This window comes from Hetaerina americana, unplaced genomic scaffold, assembly GCF_022747635.1.
Source record: "Hetaerina americana unplaced genomic scaffold, ioHetAmer1.1.p SCAF_115, whole genome shotgun sequence".
Taxonomy (NCBI): domain Eukaryota; kingdom Metazoa; phylum Arthropoda; class Insecta; order Odonata; family Calopterygidae; genus Hetaerina; species Hetaerina americana.
Genome location: NW_027286237.1, coordinates 965,738 through 980,545, shown reverse-complemented (window position 1 = coordinate 980,545; position 14,808 = coordinate 965,738). Strand labels below are relative to the sequence as shown.

Genomic DNA, 14,808 nt, shown 5'->3' with positions numbered 1-14,808 from the left:
GGGAGGTAGAAAGTAGAATACAGAATCGAAGAAGGATTAACTGTAATATACACTTACAGGTTGTTTCTTGTGAAGAAATGCATGGAAGTATAGCGTTTATTACTTAGCTTATCGATCCAAAACGTACGTGTACCTTACACGGTAGACTATCGCAGAAAATACTTTCCTTTTTGAACAGGTCATTAGTTAAGGTACGGTGATGTGCTGGACACGCCATATTTTACTCATTCCAGTCACAGTCTAGGCGATGTACTTGTATTTGTTGGTCACATTGTCTTCCGCACAGTCCAGCCTCTCCCGCTTTCCCCTCCTCCGAAAAAAGATGCTTCTTCTCCCACTCACCCACCCCCTCACCCTGCCCGCCCTCCCACTCACATAGAGGCCGAGAGCGCCCACGAAAAGGGCAAAGGAAACGGAAAGGCGCTCCGAGGAGGTGCGTGGGTGGCGGAGAACGAATTTCGAATGCAGGGCCGCACGGTAAAAAACTTAAGCGCCATGAGAGGTAGAAGAAAAAGCATCTGCTTCCTCGACATGGGAAGAACTGCAGGAGAGGACGGAGGAATGGAATATTCAACTTGAAATATATATGTGCGTAGTGAGTGATGAAGAGACTTAGGAGATGGAGAGAGGGGAGTCTTACTGAATAAGAGCAGTTGCGAGTTTGCCGTGTAACAGGAAATTCTATCTTCGGAATTTTGATTCCTGATGATGATAATGGTCTTCGAAAGGAAATTCTGATTAGTATTATTTGAATGTTGATGGATAAGGATTATCTCTGAGCAACCCGCCAGAAATTTTCTTTTCTATTATTGTGTTGTAATGGCATATTTCTACGGTCATTTTTCATTATATGACTCAAAAAGGCACCCCTACGTGTACAAGTACAACATCATGATGTTCATTTTACGACCACAATTTTCGCCTTCTTCTGTTAAGACTACAGTTTGTTCTTTGTATTTAATTCACATTCCTATTGTCTTTAAATATCACCCTCGATCTTACTGCTTTTTTTTACTTTTTGTTCTTTTAATCGTTAAGACTCTTCCATTTTCACATTTCTGCCTGGTATTCTCATTCCTCAATCTGTCTCTCCGTGTTTTACCACTGATTTTCCTTAATACTTCATCATTTAGTCTCCACCTATTGTTTGACTGCATTGTTTTTCTTTGTATCTACTGACTTTGTTTTATTTGGTGTTATAATTGAGTTATAAGTTCTTACTTCTGCGTTCTGCCTTATATGTTTGTTGCACCATATACTATGCTTTAGGCAGCCCATTGTTCTGTTGGTTCTCCTTTTTGCTACCAGATTGGACATTCCATTTCTTGTCACTGTTGTGCCTATGTGTTCCGATTTCATTCATCATTATCATCCATGACTTTACAGCCCGGAGTGGGCTTTGGCTGCTTCCATTATATGCCCCCATTCCAATCTTATTCTTGCCTTCTCCCCCCACCTCGTTGCTCCCATTGCCCTCAGAACTTCTTCAACATCCTGCAGGCATTGTTTCCGTGGCCTTTCACTCTTTCTGACCCCTTCCATCTTGCTATTGAACAGTTGTTCTGGCAATCTGTGTTCATCCATTCTTTCTATGTGTTCCAGCCATGCCAGTCGCAGTGACTTGGAGAATCTAACTATACTTCCCCGCCAGAGAATTCATTTATTTCCAGTTCATTCTGATGCTCTATATTTTTCCTTCTTTAACCGGGCCATAAAAGTTTCTCTCTTATTATTCATTTTAATTTGATGGTCTCCTATATTTTCATATTTATTTTTCTTAGCAATAGGTTTGATTTGAGGATATACAATAGATTTAATTTTTATCCATTAGCATAAAAAGACTCATTTTTTACAGTACACGTTTTCTCTGTTTAACAGTTCGTTACTTGTTTGAAAAACTGTTTCTGTAAGTATAATTTTTACGTCAGAGGATATTAAGAATTTTTCGAAAAGAATATTTAACTTTCCCCGTAGATACGGGGCCCTAGCTTTTTAAAATTTTCTTGAATCAGAATAAAACCCATAATATTCTCACAACAATCTTAAGATTAACTGCATCATAAGTCGGTGTAACACGAACGTTGAAGACTCTGATCACAATCTAGTGCTCATGACCTGTAGCGAAGTATTCAAAAGGATAAGGCAGGGGTGGTTAGGAAATGGAATTTAGAAGCATTAACTGGAACGACAAAGAAGGACTATCAGCAGGCTGTAGAGAAAATCATAAAATGAGGGAAAAGAGTGGAGACCTATCGAGGAAAAACGGAAATATATCAAAAGAGGGATATCAAAAGCCACAAAAGAAACTATAGGAACTGTTAATAGGAAAAGGACAAGGAAACCATGGATCACAGAGTCTTAACTTCAAATACAAAACTTAACCTTACCGTACGCTCTAAGAAAGGACTTCATCAGAAACAATTCAAGGTATTCTTGAGCGAAGAAACTTAATCTGTCAAAGTTTCATTACAACTTCCTGATCAGCACCAAAAAAATAATATAAGAAAGTTACAAAACACTTCGTTTTAAGGACTTCTTGGAATTACTTTCTTTCCAGCAAGTCTCTTTTCCTTTGTGCTGACTTTTGTTTTCAAGCAAAAAATTCAAAGCGATCAATTCTCTTATTCATTCAATGTTGGAACAAATATCCCAATCAGTAGGAAAAATAAACATGTCAACTTTTCATTATACCCAATAACTTTTAACATTAGTCAATTCACTCTAATGGTATATTCAAATTTATACTATATATTGAATTCCATATTATCATATACCAACATTAAACCAATTCCCTTTGAATAACTACAGGGAACTAAAGCGTATTGCTTAATACTGATGAGATGTTTAAGTATCTGAAGGATTTGAAATTAGTTAAGGAATATTATTGTAAATTTCAAACGACCTCCACGAGATTGATATAAAATAATTCTCTTTGGATAGAATATTTCGATATTTTCTCTTGAATCGAAAGATTGTCTCTGCAGGATACGTAGTTTCACAGTCCTACATAACGAATCAACCACCTAGATGACGGAAGACTGACTGCCTATGGAAGTCCTGCCTCGGGAGATGTAAATATGTTCATGATCTTTCCTCAAAGGCACGCTAAGGCGTGAAAAATAAACGGCTTCTCCTTAGTCCTTTATGACAAGAGGCCCATGGAGAACGGTATGCAAACAGCCCTTCGTCGAATCATTTCGCATACCGTCCCGGGACAAATCCGAAAGGCCAAAATCAAAGCAGAGCTCCGCGAAAAAGTTCACGCTTAATGTACCAAAGGGTTCTTTTCATTTTTTTTATCAAATCCCTCCAGAAAAGACTCTAGGGAAGGAAAAATGGTATCTCGAAGTTTACCATTAAAGCCGATATGCTGTTTGCTGTTAGAAGAAGCGAGAGTAAACGGAGTAGGAAAACAAATAGCAATCATGAACAAAGGAATTAATTCGTAAATGACATTTGGCGTTGTTAATCTTCCCTCTTGAAAAGCCAAGGCAACCAAAAATATGCATAAATGATGCGTATAATTGATACATGTAAAGTGCTCGTAATGAATAATATTTTGTACCATAACACGCAAATTAAAATTATAATTCAAAATAATGAGCGGATTTTAATGAGAATGATCTATTCGAACAAAATTTATATGATCATCTTCTTCTAAAGGCTGAGCCTTGTCGTTGCAACCATTGGTCTCTACTCGTTTCCATTCTTTTCAGTTCATTGTATGCTGTTACTCTTATAGTACTTTTTATATAATCTTTAAATTTCTTTCTCGGCCTCCTTCTTCCTTTTTTCCCTATTATTTTCCCCTCAATTTTCCTACTATCCATTTCTTCCATTAGATTCTTTTCCTCTTAAATTTATCTCAATGCTTTTATGTTGATTCAGTGCAACAATTCCAGCAACTTCTATGTTGCTTTTCTTGTCCATCCATCTTGCTCTTGTTACCTTTCTCCAAATTCACATTTTTATTGCTTCTAACGGAGTCTTTTCCGTCAAAAGGGGAGAGACTCGGTTTATAAATATAGCATGATGCAATGACAATTGATAACACGAATATGTTTTTCAGTTGAATTTTAAACGTGATAAAATAGAAGTTGAGCTGAAAAAATCAAGTTAGTAAGCTAATTAGCTTGAGCATTATATTTTGCCCAAAGAGATTTATTGCATCATAGTACGAGGGTCATCCGGAAAGTAGTACCCGTTCGTGCCGCATGAAGTGCTGACGACGCGAGTAGCCGCTGGACGAGGTCAGATAGCTTCAGTGGCTTGTCTGCCTTCTCTGAGCCAAGTTGCGTGACGCTAGCATTGCCTGTGTTGTTTCTGTGATTGTTTACAATGTTTAAAAAAATTGAGAACGCCGCCAGTTGTGAAGTGAGGGCAGTGATTAAATTCCTCAATGCAAGAAACGTTCGCCCATGTGATATTCATCGCCAATTAAAGGAGGTGTATGGAGACAATGTAATGGACGAGTCGTCTGTTCGGCGGTGGTGTCGCAACTTCAACATGGGGAGGGGGAACACACACGACGATGAGCGTTCGGGGAGACCGTCTGTCATTACAGACCAACTGGTGAGCTCAGTTGACGAATTCGTGAGGAACGATCGGCGCGTCACAATTGATGACATCTGTGAGCATTTTCCCAATGTTTCTCGAACAATTGTTCATGAAATTGTTAAACACCATCTGCATTATGCAAAATTTTGTGCAAGATGGGTCCCTCGCGTATCTCAATGAGCTGGCGGCGAAGGACTATGCAGCAGGAATACAGAAACTTGTCACACGTTATGACAAATGCCTTAATTTGCTTGGAGATTATGTTGAGAAGTAGTTTAAAGTATCCTCTTTCAAATAAAATTTTTTATGTTTGTTAATATTTACTTTTGTGTCTTTATTTCACGAACGGGTACTACTTTCCGGATGACCCTCGTAAATTCGCAACATTTGATTGAAAATTTTATTTGGTAATTGAGACAATACTTCGGTAAGCAGGTAGTATGCTGTATTCTCTATGGATGTTAGTATTTACATTAATCTAACTCTCTTAGGCATTGGCATGCTGAATTCCATGATACTAACAGTCATTTCATAGTGAACCGACAACATTAATATCAGTAAAAATATGAAATTATGGGTTTCATCTTTTATTGGGAAAGGAGAAGATGGCTCTGAGAATGCCAAATCCTTGGGATAAATAAGGCAATGGTAACATTTTTCTTTAATATTTAATCCTTATAAATTGATCTACCAAAATTCCAATTTCTCTCTCCAATTGTTGCAGTGATCTACCAAGTGTTACTTTCACTCAAAGGAGTTTTTATTTGAAGTCATCGTTTTTCCTTTTTATTTGTGAAGGACAAGAGTTTTGAACAGGTTGAGCATTCAAATAAACTGCGGGAGATACCGCAGCAGTAACTTTTAACGCAGTCATCTGCTAAGAATGCCTTACACTGCAACAATTTCAGAGTGTAAAAATCATTCGCCTTGACAGTGATGGAATATTTGTCAATTAACAGGTTGAATTGAATACTTTTGTTCATGTAACAGATATTGTGTTTATTTCCGCAAAAGAATGTTTTCCTAACACGGCCAATGGAGATTATGTAAGGAATTACGTCGTTCGGATGGAGAAGCCCAAGGCTATGAAAATACTAAGTATCGACGTAGTTTAATTTTTTACATAGCTTTCATTTTTTCATCCGTATTTTAAAATAAATAGATAAATTTGAATGCTAAAAACTACAAAAAGTAAACCTTACTCAACTAGGCTATCAATTTGGCAGGGTACTGTTACGCAATACTGATGAATCGTTTTATTTTTCGTACTGTGTGTGTAAAAAGTTATGTAAATGAGGCACCTCGCTCGGAGTCGAACTAGGTACACCGAGAAGAACCTCAAGATCATGACTCAGACGTGTCCCGAGAGAGAGGCAGAAATTCAATCAGACGGCCAAACTTTCGCTGCTTACCAAAACCCAGGAGATACAACTTTGGTACGTGGAGAATTACCTGGATTTACCATTTGCGATTCCAAAGGGGAGAGAAGCCCGTAACTTGACGCTTTTTTTTGCGGGAAATCACGTGGCGTTCATATTGCTGCGAACTTCACCTTCGCCCATGGGAAAGCCCTCCTTACCCTCTCCGTATTTCACTGTATCGATTGTGTGTGGGTTATCGGCTTACAGACTCCGGGCCTCTTTAACTATCTAGACCGCAGTGCGCCTTCTATTTTCCCCGACGACACTTCAAAATATGAAGAAAAATGAGACTCTCGCATTTGCTACAGTGAGAGGGAACTACATCTGGCAATTCCATGTTGCAGGGAAAAAATTAATCCCTGCCGCAGGGGACAACATCACGGCGGTTAATCATCAACTGAATTGAAGGGGAGAAACTCGAAAGGGGGAAAACAATGGGCATGTATCGCTCAAATGTGCAATCTCCTACTTCTTGTTGTAGAATTAGGTCCCCTGTTTGCAAATCAAACCGGTGCTCTTCGTTTTTAATTTGTTTTTAACCCTTCGGAAGCTTCGCAGAATATTTATTTATTCGTTTTTTGGTTTTTGTCCGCCTAATGTCGCGATTTATATACTGTTGCCGAGAGAATGAAAGTGGATTCTACTGATAAAGGAAAAACGAGGAAAGTTACCCATCTATTCTTTACACTATTATTCAAATACTTCACGGAATATCAGTTGGTAATATCCTTTTGAAACGAATAAAATTTAAGATTTAAATTTAAACATGTGATCCATTACGGTGAATCTCCATTTAAGCAACACTGGATTTTAACCGAGAATTTTTTATCGTACCTCATGACGCATTCATTAATCAACCTCATGTTTTAGCCACATGCTCTGAAAAATATTTAAGTATCTAATTGAATTTTTTAAGTGGCTCAAAAAGTATAAATCAACTGAGCTCCATCTCTTCCAAATCGCTTGAAAGTTGAATATTTTGCTATCCTTTGATCGGCTACAATTAAGATGTTTGTCCCGTTCTTTACCATCAATATTTGCTGATGTAATCTTAATACGACCAATTATATCAAAACCTATTAAAATGACTTATTTTCTCCCTGTAATCGTTTGACCTCAGCAGTGATGTAGGAGTTAAAATGATGAACGACACAAGAGTGCTGACTAGTGATAATATTATACTTTAGGAAAGAGCAGTAATGATTGTACTAATTATCTGCATCCGGCACGTCCTTAACCACTGCTGGGAGGCATGCGCATAGGTTAATGTAAACACTGTTGCAGGTCAGGGCTGCGATTAATCTCTACAAATCGTGCATATCAGTGATATTTCATAATATCCCCAAGTCATGTTAAGTAATTCAACTCATAATTTTTCATGAGTTGATTTTCATCGTGTTTCATTTTCGTTTGCATAAACTTAACCACAATCATTTTACAAATTACCACGTACTTATAATATGTCTAGTTTAAATTTTCAATCAAAAAAATAAGGTAGAAAACTCTCACGGAACTGGTATTCGATTGAGTGAACAGCAACGTAAAAGTTCGGCACTAAATATATATCACGTGAGGGTGAACATTTGAACTATTTATTACAATTCACGAATCAATAATTTGTAACATAAAATAGGTATTGAATTGAGTATTTTTAATCCTCATCACATTAAATTTCAATCCTCTCTCTCCGATCTGATTGAAATCCATCATTTTTAAAAAATACTATTTACAACTTAAAGGATGCTGTTGCTAAAGAATATTGTACAATATAATTTCGAAATAAACAAAATGTACATGGTCACCAACAAGATAAAAAAAAGACCTAGGGTTAAACAAGAATCAGCCATCGTAATGAATACTACGTAACGGCTGATTTTCACCATAAAAGTATATTCTATGAATCGAGAAAAAGGATGAAAGAAAATGCTGTCCGAATAAAAACTCAAAAAATTATTTTTTTTCTTCACCCAACAACAAGTATTCAGCTACAACCTAGTAGATGATTCAATCCCCATGGTTTTTAATCTACCCAATGGTCAACTAAGCTCCATCTCTTCCAAATCCCTTGAAAATTGAATCTTTTGCGTGCATGCATGCATGAATAATCATAATCGTTTTGTCAAACTTCCGGTCCATACTAAAAAGAAAGACTTGTACTTTTCCACAGATTTTATTATATGGTACAACGTGTTTCATCGACTTGCGGCATCATCAGGTAGCAATATCAGAGGTATCTGATGATGCCGCAAGTTGGTGAAACGCGTTCTACCATATAATAAAATCTGTGGAAAAGTACAAGTGTTTCTTTTTAGTACGGATTTTAAATACTTCCACGAAGTGAAGCCTGAAACAATAGAATATATTCAAACTTCCGGATTTAAAGGGAAAGCAAACCATTCCAGCCGAGTAATATGCTTTGAATCCGAACAGGCATCGTTTTCCAGGAAGCTCGGATAATAAAAATGGGAGAGGAGAGACTTTAAATTAATGATTTAAGGGAAAAAATGTTATCCTCAATGTACCGAGGGCTTACGTCCTTCCGTTCCTTTTCAAATCGTAGAAACTGAAGCATTGGCAGCTGAAGTTGACAGCTCTTTGTCGTCAAATTCTCCCAACTGTTTCGCTAAAAGTTTTGTGCGGTTCCCGTGATTTCGCAATCATTAACAGAAAATCCGTCTACGCGGACGCCCTATCACTTCCGTGATATTCATTTTCTTCATTTTATTTCTTCCAGCAAGTTGTCATGTTTCATCAGTATCCCGTGAGAGTTGACGTGGATTTGGAAGCTCGCACTGCCATTGTGTCGCCTCCCGACAACATACCAGGCATTGGGAAATCACGGACCTTTTACGACTACAACACGGTGAGTTACCAAAAAGATTGTACTCTTATTGTTTCCTATTGCAGACCAATCAAAATATTTCACTGCATAGTTTTCTCTCAATTGAGAATGCTAAAATGCAGCAGGGAAATTGCTTAGTCAAGCGATGTGAATTATTTTTTGCATATTTATTGGTTGATGCTTAGCATTCGATCCAGAGGTTACAACCCCAAACGCCCATAACTCACCCACACCAATCACATCCAAAAAAATCAGATCTAATCTTCGTGAAGTAATATCTTCTGAGAACTAAATATTGTGATTTGAATGGAATATAAAATACATGTCAACATTTGCTTTGTTAGGTTACGCCGAAACACATTTACGCCCAAAAGAGAAAAAAAAACCTCGAGGATGTCCTCCCGTCAGATTAACTAAGCGGAAGCAGCCAAGCGACTTAAGAGGACTTGAATATAATAGAAGTAACTGAAGTCACTTCGACGCGGAAGACATTGGCGTAAAGCATTTCGACTGAACCCTGACATGGGTGGCAAAAAGGGGCACTTAATCTATAAATTTTGGGCTAGAACACGGTGGCTAAAAGGTTTGAAGCAGGGTTCCCAACCCGACTTCATGGCTTCACGAAAATCCATACGTAACACATTTATGTATCTTCGCGGCATCGTTTCTTAGTCTTTTGACAAGAATAAAAGATCCCTTAAGACCTTCATGTTAAATATTTTGCCTCTTATCGACAGACCGATCAGGACCTATTTTTTTCAAGAGAGACATACTGCAGTGTCAATTCTGACACTGTGAATGCTAATTACGCCGATTAAGTTAATGAATATATCAGAGACTGATTTAGTTTATCTTTAAGAGATTTATACCATGCCAATTTTACTTCCATAACCGTACGAAGGCGGCGATTAGTTTTCTTGTAAATTCAAATATTATGCCTAGAAGAACGTATTTTGAAAACATTTATTTAAATTATCACAACTATAAATTAAACTTTCAGAATCAAGTAGCATACAAATCTTTAGTGAGACAATCAAACTTGTCTTCCAAAAATGATAACATGGAATATGTCAACACCAATCTCTATCACAAAAAAGTACATTAAAAAAGTATTCCCAATTATGAAAACACAAAACTAAACTGTTTCGTACTATGATAATCAAAGCAAGTACAAAGTAACAGTTATTACAAAAAGCCCAGCGCCACAGTGTACGGCAAAGTATTTCTGAAATCAATTCCTCTACTTTAAAAAGGGCAAGACCTTTTTTGCTGCCCGAAGACTAATCAATATACAATAGATCCCACTGCAGTTTAATAGCTGCAAGCCATCCCACTGTATCCACATCCAATTGATGGTAAATATATAAAAAAAGTCCCTGGATTAAAGGTTATTTTCCATTTATAAACTAAAATTCATTTCCGCTTTTACAATTATCAACGTACACAACTATGAGAATATAAAAACGGGGGTTTTGAGTGATTCCCCAAAAACGTCAAATTTAAAATAATGAAGGACCATGATATATAATGATTATCACGTGAAATTTCCCTAAATTTCATTTACCCCTCCCTAGACCCATCCCTCATTTCCCCAATATCTCCAGGAATTACTGTGTACCTTCAGGCCTATCCTTGTAATAAATTGAATTAAATGAATATCATAACACATATTCTGTAGATATTTTGTGAAGGATCGGTGAGCTGATAAATTCATTGCCAGATAATTCCAAGATTATGTAAATTTTAATCATAAAACTTCTCTATTATTATTATTGACTACCTCCACGTCTGTGAGGAAATTTTTGCCTCACTTGTCCCCCCCCCCTAATTTTTTTTAGATTGAGTAAAATCAGGTAAAAGTCACTTCTCAATAATTCAAAGATGACTTAAATTATGTAACTTGTGGCATAAGTATTGCAGTTCTCTTTTTTTTCTCCATTGCGGCTATACTTTTACTTTGTATTTTTTACATGTCAACCTTAAAAACATATGCATAAGAGTATGCATACCTAGAAGCACGAGATATCTTTTCCTTGCCCAGATTTTTCATACCCACTTTCCATACCCTGAGGCACGATATTTCTTTTCTGCAAAGTGTCTTTCATTGAATTTATTTACTATGTAATGTAATTACACGCTTTTGATCTTTTACTAGTAATGAATTATACCTATATACACCGGTTCGCTCAATCAAACCGTAATAAAATTTCAAGTAAAAACTTGCCCAGAAATTGGTTTTTTGTAGGACGCCTCAGACCTTTACTCAATGCTTAAAATATATTTCTCAGTACTTTACCCGAGGAAAAATAAAATTTTTTAACTAAATTGCTGTTTACCATAAGACATTTTCAAATTTATTTTCTTGCAGTCTTGTCATGAAACCTGCTTTTTATCTTTTATCAATTGCTTATTCCTCCCTCGGCGCCGATAAAAATTAAACAGTGCATCGGGTATATTTCAGGCCACGCAATCTGTTTGTTGAGCGGAACCTAATTTGTTATATTTTTCCTCAAAGAGACTCAGAAGCTTTTTTCAATCGAATGACTTACAAAATCTTTATTCGCCTTTGAATCTAATTCCACTTTCTTTAGGAAGCTGAAAGAGAGATGAATGAGGAGGAATAATTATGGTCATAATATCTTTAAAAAGCTGAGGGTCATTGATAAGAGGAGCCTTATACCGGAGGGATAGAATGTTACACAGTTAATGACTTGCCAATAATGTTTCTCTGAGCCTTTCTGAAAAAGTGCTGCATTCACTATACTCAGAATCTCACAGTTTAACTTGGTCGGAATATTTTTAAAGTGGCGCATTGCAATTATTATCCTCTTGGCTACTGAAAAAATTTCACTTTTTTTATTCTAATATGTGTTCCATATCACTTTTAAAGCAAACACTTGGCTAATATTACAAATTATTTGGAGGGACTTATTCGAATTCGTCCACTACTGAACCAATGGACAAGATGCATCAAAATTATTACATTCCACCAACACGGTGTTTATCCATAGCATAACGTACCTTATTATTTGATAGGTCTTGGTCATGGAAGTGCATCAACCTTTACAAATATTATGGCGCTGATAAACAGCCAAAGTCAAGGGAATGAATGGCCAATACTACCGCATTTCTCCGTAAAAATATGATCATCTAGTTGAACCGAAATCCATGTTTCATTAAATAAGACAAAAAATTGAATTTTCTATCCAAAATTTTATTATATATTATAAATGTCCATAACGAGCACCCGCTCCGATGTAGTATCGATAACATTATCAGTTACACTGTCGCGGAATAAAATAATTTAAAGGGAGTTTTACAATGTAAATTTTTGATTACGTAGTCTCTTGGCTGATTCAAAATAAAATAAATTAATATAAAAAGCACATCCTGAAAAATTGTTGAAGAGCTTTAGTACTCAACTCATAGTCAAACGTAAATATCTGACTAAAAATTGACTGAATTTGAAAGTAACAAACAGCTCAGAAATTCTTAAACCGAGTCAATGATGACCTCCTCGACACGCGTGGTTGCTTCTCGAGGTATCTGTCGGCCTGATAAAAGACTTCAGAGCGGTATTCACGGGGAAAATATTTACTATGCCATTATTATTCCACGACTTCAATAATATAAAAAAGTTATTATATAACCATTATTTTCTTTTTCCACGGGAGTGTAACATCTATTCATCTTATCTTTACATATTATACGAGTTCATGACATTATGATCTAAAAGCAATTAAAAAGGGTAGGTGGAAGAAGGGACAAGCTAGTCTCGATCTTAACCCAATAAAAATCTTTTATTATTATTATTACCATTATTATGATTAATATCAAACCTATTTTCCAAAGATTTTCGCAGAGTAGGCTTAAGAATTTTCTGGGTTTAATCAGACCCGCAAGACGTAGGCAGAGCCGATTTATTGCAACTAATACGCCAATAATTATCGAGAATGGATTATGAGCTCTACCCCGAATCGAGTGATTTTTTTCCACGAAAGTTCCACTTATTATTGATTTTGTACGGCTGTAGAGAATAGAGAATCCATCACTTTTTGCAAGAAAAGATTTTTTACAGCACCATATTATATTCTCAGTTCGATATAATATATTCATGTGCAATATGTGCAACTATTTATATCCCACACTCCGTAGCAACATCAACGACGGAGGCAGAAATATATCTTGCGTCATAAAGTACGAGAACGTAGAATACGAACGCCGAGGGAGCAACGGTCTAGTGCTGCTGCTAACACAAGGACACTTAGATTATCAAGGTTGAAAGAGCGCTCCCATTGCTTCACTAAATCATCCTTACAAAAGATGTCCGTGGCCATGACAATTGTAGTGTGTGCGTGCTATCCCGATGGAGGGCTGCTACATTGCAGAACCATATGTTGTCCGGGGTGTGGGATGCACATTTCAGGACTCGGCAAAAAATTATCTTTGCCCTTTAATACATACAAGACAAATGACTCTCCCATCTATTTTTTAAGGGATTCATCTGGTTTTGGATAGATATTAATGGCACGCTGCCACGTGTGCTCTTGATGATGTCAATAAAAGTAACCAAGGCATAGACGCTGCGTCACATTCCCGTCCGAGAAAATATATCCGAATCCTCTCATGCCTCGTGCTCTCATACACTTTTGAATTGACGCAGTTAAAGCGTGCGAATTTTCGCAAAACATACAGCGACGTCGAGAAACATTCATCCCCGCAAGGCCTTCTATACACTCGCACATTTTCCATGGCGTCTTTATCAACGTTTCCCTACCAGGAAGCATTTCCAATCGAAAAAAAAACGATAATTTCCGCATTTTAATGAATATTAGCGGATGACTCCGTTAAAAGTTACCGTCGAGGCATCTTCCGCAGTTCTTTGAATTCGTACGAAACTTTTGTTCTAAATTTTCTCGTGCGGCATAAAATTTTCAAAATTACTTCGGAAAACATTAGCAGCCATTTACTCTGCAACTCATAAATTATGGACGACTTAATAGTACGTATTACAATAATTATTTATTACTTTGATCGTGAGAAACATATTGGAACACGCTTGAATGGTAAATTCTTTTTCATGAACTGAGAAGAAAATCAAATCAGTTTAAAATTAAGACCTTAAAAAAGGGTTTGTAAAAGATGCGACTTTTTTCAAGTTTTTTTCTCAAAAAATGTTAATATCTGAGGCCAAAAACGATATCATTCCCTCTTAATCACATTTTTATGCCTGGTTTTGGTCCGAATAGCCATTTCTGCGACTGTTAGCGCTCTTTGGCGTTAATGAGTGATGAGTCATCATTGGTTGGTATAGTGCGGTTAATTATGAATGATGGATAATGATCCACCATCCATCATTTGGTTGAGTCCGCGAACAACTCTTTCAAACATACAGCTCAATGTGTACTCATCGGATCTTTGAAAGGCGCTTGCGGTACTTCGGTTTGAGATTTGAATGGAGTAGGATGCCACGAAATAAACAAGGTAAAATTTATTGACGAGTTTTGGATGAAAAAATACAACGCGGTCATACAAAGGAACGAAAACATTATGATTTCTGTCCCTGAATGTCATCAAGTTGAAGACGATGGTAAACGCCTTATTTGAGGGAAAATTCCTTTCAATAGGATGAGCATCAGCTGAAAGCTGCTATTCACACAACAGATAGCAAGCTGTACATGACGCCGGCCTCTTAAAAATGGACAAAACGTTCGGCGACGGTTACCTGATTACTAGAACTCTGTGTGATACAGGAGAAGGAATTGCTCCCCTTCCATAACCTGCGTGTCTCAATTTCACGTGATTAAACGATTAGTTCGGGATGAGATCTATCCTTACCTTAGAAAACCAAGCTTTTACGTTGAGCCCTCCGGAATAGTAAATTCCATTCAACCCGATAAAAGTGGTTAGATTCGATCAACTAAGACAGAAACAGTGAACGTGTAAGCATATTTTGAAGTAAAATGAGCTGAGACAGCGTGGGATTCA

At 36.9% G+C, this 14,808-nt stretch overlaps 1 protein-coding gene across 1 annotated transcript in view; it reads left to right on the top strand.

Moving 5' to 3' along the window:
• The window catches only part of LOC139685476 (uncharacterized PE-PGRS family protein PE_PGRS54-like), a 113,709-nt gene that overhangs the window by 25,194 nt on the left and 73,707 nt on the right, over positions 1 to 14,808 (top strand). The window contains exon 2 of the mRNA XM_071582496.1: positions 8,713 to 8,841. Coding sequence (XP_071438597.1) covers positions 8,713 to 8,841 — 129 coding nt within the window. The remainder of the gene's footprint in view (positions 1 to 8,712; positions 8,842 to 14,808) is intronic.